The sequence below is a fragment of the Cucumis melo genome, chromosome 2 (genome assembly GCF_025177605.1).
Source record: "Cucumis melo cultivar AY chromosome 2, USDA_Cmelo_AY_1.0, whole genome shotgun sequence".
Lineage (NCBI taxonomy): Eukaryota > Viridiplantae > Streptophyta > Magnoliopsida > Cucurbitales > Cucurbitaceae > Cucumis > Cucumis melo.
Genome location: NC_066858.1, coordinates 120572 through 126821, shown reverse-complemented (window position 1 = coordinate 126821; position 6250 = coordinate 120572). Strand labels below are relative to the sequence as shown.

At 32.1% G+C, this 6250-nt stretch overlaps 1 protein-coding gene across 1 annotated transcript; it reads right to left on the bottom strand.

Annotated features, from left to right (window-relative positions):
* Positions 1–882: 882 nt before the first annotated feature.
* Positions 883–3015, bottom strand: LOC103492084 (transcription factor MYB61). Its single transcript, XM_008452273.3, has 3 exons — positions 2482–3015; positions 2262–2391; positions 883–2146 (listed from the first exon to the last, which is right to left on the bottom strand). The coding sequence occupies exons 1-3, from the start codon at positions 2612–2614 to the stop codon at positions 1303–1305; spliced, it is 1107 nt and encodes a 368-aa protein (XP_008450495.1). The 5' UTR covers positions 2615–3015; the 3' UTR covers positions 883–1302.
* Between the last annotated feature and the right edge of the window lie 3235 nt (positions 3016–6250).

Here is a 6250-nt window from a genome sequence, read left to right as displayed (position 1 = left end):
TGTCTCACTTAATTGTGCCTGCACATGCCCAAACCCACAGCCGCTACTCCGCCCCCCCCCCCCCCCCCCCCCCATCTTCTTCTGTTATATTTTATTTCATATCATATATATGATTCCTAATTAAGTTCCATCCAACATTCGATGTACTTGGGAGGGGAAAATAGTTTGACTTTAGTTAATCATAAAACCAACCTCTAAATATAATCTCATAACTTACATGACTTTTTAGTACTATAAAACTGCTTACTCTCTTTATGCATACTATAGATATTGGTAGATTCCACTCTATTTTTAAATGAATGCTAACATGACAAACAACCGATGAGGAGAGTACAAAGAAATGTTTCATAATTGAGCAAGATGCATGCATATATTAACATTGATATACTAGTTGAAAAAAATGGATTTGAAAATTTGAAAGAAATCAGAAATATGCTTGCCATTTCTAATCTCATCCTTTGTGACCATTAACACATCGATATGCCAATTAAGTTATGGTTTGGAAGCAGTTTACAACCATGAATATGCAGAAGAGAAACCATTTCATATATGTTGGAATATTTATGGGTTATTATGAGATAAGAGCAATAAATAAAATTTGAAATTACGATATGGATTAAAGTCAAAAGTTGGGAGTATTGTGGCGTCGTATTCCCATTCTATTATTCCATGTGGGAAATTGTGAGGGATGAATATAATGATCATTGGGTTAAGAATGAGCAGAAAGTTTTGTTTTTTATTTTGACAGTGAGGGTTAATGGATAAAGTGTAGAGAGTAGGTTGAAAAAAGGAGATAAAGGAGAAAGACTTTGATTGAAATTCCTTTGTCTTCTGCTTCTGACATTTGTTGTATTGTATTTGTATCAAGTCAAGTAGTGTGCGAAAGTGAAACCCAAACATCTCTATCCACATTTCTAGTTCTTCGTACCACATACACCAGACATTAACACACACAATTTATATAATAACCTTTTTTCACTTTTCTCTCCCTCTATCCAATATTTTTACATTAAAAAAAAAAAAAAAAAACCAAACTGAAAGACAAGACAACGACCAAACATTAAACTAACTAATTTCCCAATCTTCACCACAATTCATGTTTCTTTCTCTTAATTTACACAAGCTGAAAAATAATCCTACCACTGCACACATTAATCTCTACTAAGAAGAATATATATTAATAATTATAATCTATGAACACGAGGAAGCATATGGAGCTTAAAAGCCAAGAAAAAAAACTCAATTTTACTTGAATGTTGGTTTTTTGTTTAAGGAAAATAATCGGATAGGAGAGAATGAGAGTTAAAGGGTATTTCCAAAAGAAACAGTAAGAGTATGGAGGTGTTTGTTATATACAGCAGCATCGGAGGAAGGTTGTTGCCTCTGCCACCCACCGCCACCGCCACCGCCCTCTGTTATAAACCCTGTTTCCGCCGCGGTAGTCTCTACATACATTGATTCATCTGTTTGAGTTTGAGATTGAGCTTCTTGATTTTGCAGTATAAATGGATTATTCCCCACAAATTCCGACCATTTCATGTCTTCCGGTAACTGGGTTGTATTCAATTTCTCTGCTTTAGTAGCGCAATCGGGAAGCCCCCAAGAGAAGTTAGCAGCGTCGAAGAAATTGTTGTTGAAAGTAGTTGATTCCCAATTGGGTATTTGGGGTTTGATGGGAATTGGCGGCGGAGGGAGAGTGAAACAGAGAGAATTTGGATTTGGATTTGGATTTGGATTTGGATTCGGGTTTGGTGGGTAATTGAGATGATGAAAAGAGAGATAATCGGAGGTAATATCAGAAGATGTGTTGGTAGTGGAAGTTTGGAAAGGGAAAAATTCATGAGTTTGTGAGTAGATTTGGGAATTGGAGTTATGTGGATTGATAATGATTGGGATTGAGAGAGGAGGCGTTGTATCATTTGTATTATTATTATTAGCTTCATCGGAGGTGTTATCAATATCATTGCTTCTGGCTGGGAGTTTACTCTCACTCTCATTCTCAACATCGCCGCCGCCGGATACCACAGGCTTATGCGTGTTGGGGTCAATACCTTTTTGTCTAAGTTTCTTCTTAATACACGAATTCCACAAGTTCTTTATTTCATTGTCTGTTCTCCCAGGCAGCTGAGCAGCAATTTGAGACCATCTAACATAAACAGAGCAAACAGAAAGCAGCATTTTTTTTTTGTTTTAAAAATAATAATATACAGAGATGAGAAAAATATGCAAGAGGGGAAAGTAAAAGGAGTGTGAGTATGTACCTGTTACCAAGGACAGAATGAAGTTCAATGATCAAATCTTCTTCCTGTTGAGAGAAAGGGCCTCTTTTCAAATCAGGGCGTAGGTAATTAATCCATCTGAGGCGGCAGCTTTTTCCACAGCGTTGAAGGCCTAGAAATGAATTGAATTGAATCGAGTTAAATGAAGTGATGAGGTTTACGTTTGAGATTAATAATGAAATTGAAAAGGTAAGGTCGGTACCAGCGAGTTTAGGGACAGAGCTCCAACAGCCATGGCCATGCTTAGTGATATAATTGAGAAGCTTTTCATCTTCATCTGGAGACCAAAGTCCTTTCCTTAGCTTCTGTTTATAGCAACAAGAGTGCCTTCCCATGTGGAGATTAATTTCAAGAGAAATGGCAAAAAAAAAAAAAAAAAAAAAAAACAAATACAATGGCTCTTGCAACACACACACACACACAATACAACTTATTAATAAAAGATAATTAATTTAAGAAAAAGGTGTGAGGTTGAAGAAATGTCAGCAACAGCAAATGTCAGCAGCAGCAACAGGAAGAGGAGAAAAAGAGAAGAAAGAGAAAGATGGATGATAAGGAAGGCTTAAGAAAGGGAAATGGTAGGGATTCTGAATTTAATAGGTGCAGGGCAGCCCCCCCTCTCCTTTTCTTTTCTCTTCCCTTCATCACCTTCCACGTCACCACTTCTCTTCTCTTCTGGACGGTCACGATTCATTTCACAGCTGCTTTCAAAACCATTAAACAATTTGACTTGTATATATGTCTCTTCACTCTTTAATTTTCTCTCTCACTATATATATTATCCATGCACCGACGCCCTCATCTCAACTTATTCTATTCTTTGCTCTACTTACTCAGTTAATAACTAGTAAGTAAAATAAGTTTGAAGCCAACGGGTCGGAGTTTGGCAACTCACACGCCCATTACTAATACTATTTAACATTGGTAACAATCACTTAGTTTTGAAGTTTGTATATGTATAGCGTGTATAGGTCCATTTGAATTGAGTTCTCAGCCTTTTTCATTTTAATTTTTTAACTTAATTTTCATTTATTTATTGCTTCTAGTTTCATCTACGAAGAAGAGTGTAGTTAATAAGTTTAAAGTTAAAATGTTGAAATTACATAACAACTCCACACATATTATTAGTATTATCCCATATCTATAGGCTCGTCTAAATTGACCTTTTGTTTTGCAAACATTTACAAATTCATTCAAATAAGAAACTTTAAGGAATTTTTAATGAGACTTTTTCCTGAGTCGCTAAATTTTAGTTCTCAATTATATGGATACATTAGTTATTTTATTGAAATATTAAATTTAATCGATACATTTACCGAAAGAACCTCCAAAACACACGAAAGGGAAAATAAGGTTTGTGTTATATATAATATTTTAAGACAAAATAAAGATAATTAATTATGTTAAGTAATATCCATATGGACTCAAAATTTTAAGATGATTTATCAGGATATATTTTGTATTATATATTAGCCATCTAACACTTGTATTAATTATAGACTAAGACAAAGTACGTCCAACTTTTCCTTATTTTGTCTATTAATAATTTAAGTTAGTGAAGTGGATTGATCAATGGGATTGTAATTTTATGGAAACCAAGAGTGGAAGATGAAGTTTAGTAGGCGGTGAGTGTAAATTAGAAGATATTTCAAACCCCAAATGTGGAAACCTAGATTCCAACTTCCAAAAGAGAGAGAAGAGTTTGAAGGAGGGAGGGACTGGTAGGAGTAAAAATATAGCAATTAAAAAAGATATATAGTTGGTTATTATTATTATTATTGGTCTATATATATATATAAAAGTGTTATTAATTACTTTATACAATTGGTGTTCAAAACTGAATCGGGCATCTCCTTTCTTGACTAAATAACATTGAGGAAAATGGGTTATAAGAAAAAGGCAAGGAGAGTATGCAAATGAATGAATGAATATAGAAAAAAAAATGAAAATATGAAAATTGGGGATGGAGTACAACCAAATAACAAAACAAGTAAACCCTACAGCCTCATTATGGAACATATATGACATTGACACCAATATAATAATGCACATTCATACTTGTCTTTGGTATAGTTTTAGTTCCTCATTACATTTCTTAATCCTCAAAACATGACAAATTCCCATGAATTATTATTATTATTAACACATACCCACTACTCCCACCCTCCTTTTTTATTTATTGCCAATTACACCAATTAAACCTCTCTCCCTTCTTGCTCAAACTCATCCCCTTTAAGTAAAATATTAATATTCCAACCTAAATCAAAACTCTCTCTCACTCTCCAATCCATTTTTAACGCTCTTTGCTTTTCAATTAATCATCAACCTTACGTCCTACCATCTGAATTACTATCATTCTCTCTCGTGTGTTTTAATGTTGTGTGTTTGTTTTTTATTTTTTGAAGGTCTACACGTTAACTAAAATTTATGCCATTTTTTGTTTTCAGTTTTTGAAAATTCAACTTAAAAACAATCCTTTCAAGATATATCATTATTAACTCTCGTTTAACCTAAAAACTTAAGTTAAGTAGCAAAAGTAAATTTAATATTATGTTGTTTTCTATTATTGCAAAATGAACCAAAATATATAACAAAATATCACTAATAGATGTTGATAGATATTAATCAGTGTCTATCATTTTCTATCGTTAATAAACTAAAATATTTTGTTATATTTATAAATATTTTAAAAATTTTTTCATTTAAAACAATATTTTAACATTATATCATCTTACAAGAAAATTGTAAATTAATATTACAGGAAGTTGAGAAGTAATAGATACAATTTTAAAAAATAAAATAGTTAAGGGGTGAAATTTATAATACTCATCTTGAAGTTATAGATTTGTTCAATACTCTCACCTCAAGGCTCAATAATTGTAAAGAAAAAAAAACGTATGATGAGAGATGTAAACATTTAACAGTGTAATAATAGATTTAAACAGTTGAGTTGACGAGGTAGGACTATTATCTATTTTTGTTTAAGAAAACCACTTGGACATTATATGTGAGCGTTTGGCATCTCCCATAAAACCACCACCATATAGATTTAAGATATTTGTATTGGTACATACATATGTAACTGAGAAAAAGAATTGCAGTAGGTGATCGTGGTTCTTATTTTAATTACACCTCTTTTGACTTTTATATTTTTTAAGGGAAAATAAAAGAATAAATAGAATTTGTTGCTGCATACTTGTTTTTCACCTTCTTTAATTTTTTTTCCTCCTCTTCAACTGCTGTTTTTACCAGGAAATTTGTGAGTGAAGACTGTCAATTCAAGATTTGGAATATGCTCTTCCAAGCCAATCAAGTCATATCTGTCTGATTTTATACAACAAACCAATTAATTAACTGGGAGAAAGTTTAGAAAGAAAACAAAAATAAAAGCTCATATATGATAATTAATTAATTAGCAATTAGGATTTGTTATTATTGTTGTTATTATTATTATTATTATTATTATTATATATTGCTTCCAAAATGATGTGTTAATATTTGTAATTTGTAAGAGCATGCATGTGCATAGAAAGGATGAAACAGTCTTCTACTTAATCATTGGTTAAATAATAAAATTAAAAAAAAAAAAAAAAAAAAGAAAGAAAGAAAGAAGAAGAAGAGGGAAAGGGGAAAGGGGGTTTGAGTTTATAAATATGGGGAATGGGCTGTCTGATAGTAATAATATTATAGAATTAATGAAATAGGAGACATTGTATGTATATATATATATATGGATAATTAAGTTTTAAAATGAGAATCGAAAAGAAGATGCTCTCTCAATATCTTGTATTAAAACCGCCAAAAAAGTGAGCTGTTCTGTTTGCCAAGTCAACCCATATTTCTCCCCTCCTCCATGTTCACTCCATATCCTTTCAATCCCCAATTAATATATTTTATGTTCGTGTATATATATATATGTATAATACAAACGTCTCTCTTTAATTTTATGTATTTTTATTTATCACGCCATC

Bases quoted from the DNA above. Each gene is read 5' to 3' on its own strand.
- LOC103492084 (XM_008452273.3), bottom strand. From the start codon at position 2,614: ATGGGAAGGCACTCTTGTTGCTATAAACAGAAGCTAAGGAAAGGACTT. The intron at 2,392-2,481 runs GTACCGACCTTA...ATTCATTTCTAG, and splicing joins CTCTGTCCCTAAACTCGCTG to GCCTTCAACGCTGTGGAAAA. The intron at 2,147-2,261 runs GTACATACTCAC...TGTTTATGTTAG, and splicing joins CATTCTGTCCTTGGTAACAG to ATGGTCTCAAATTGCTGCTC.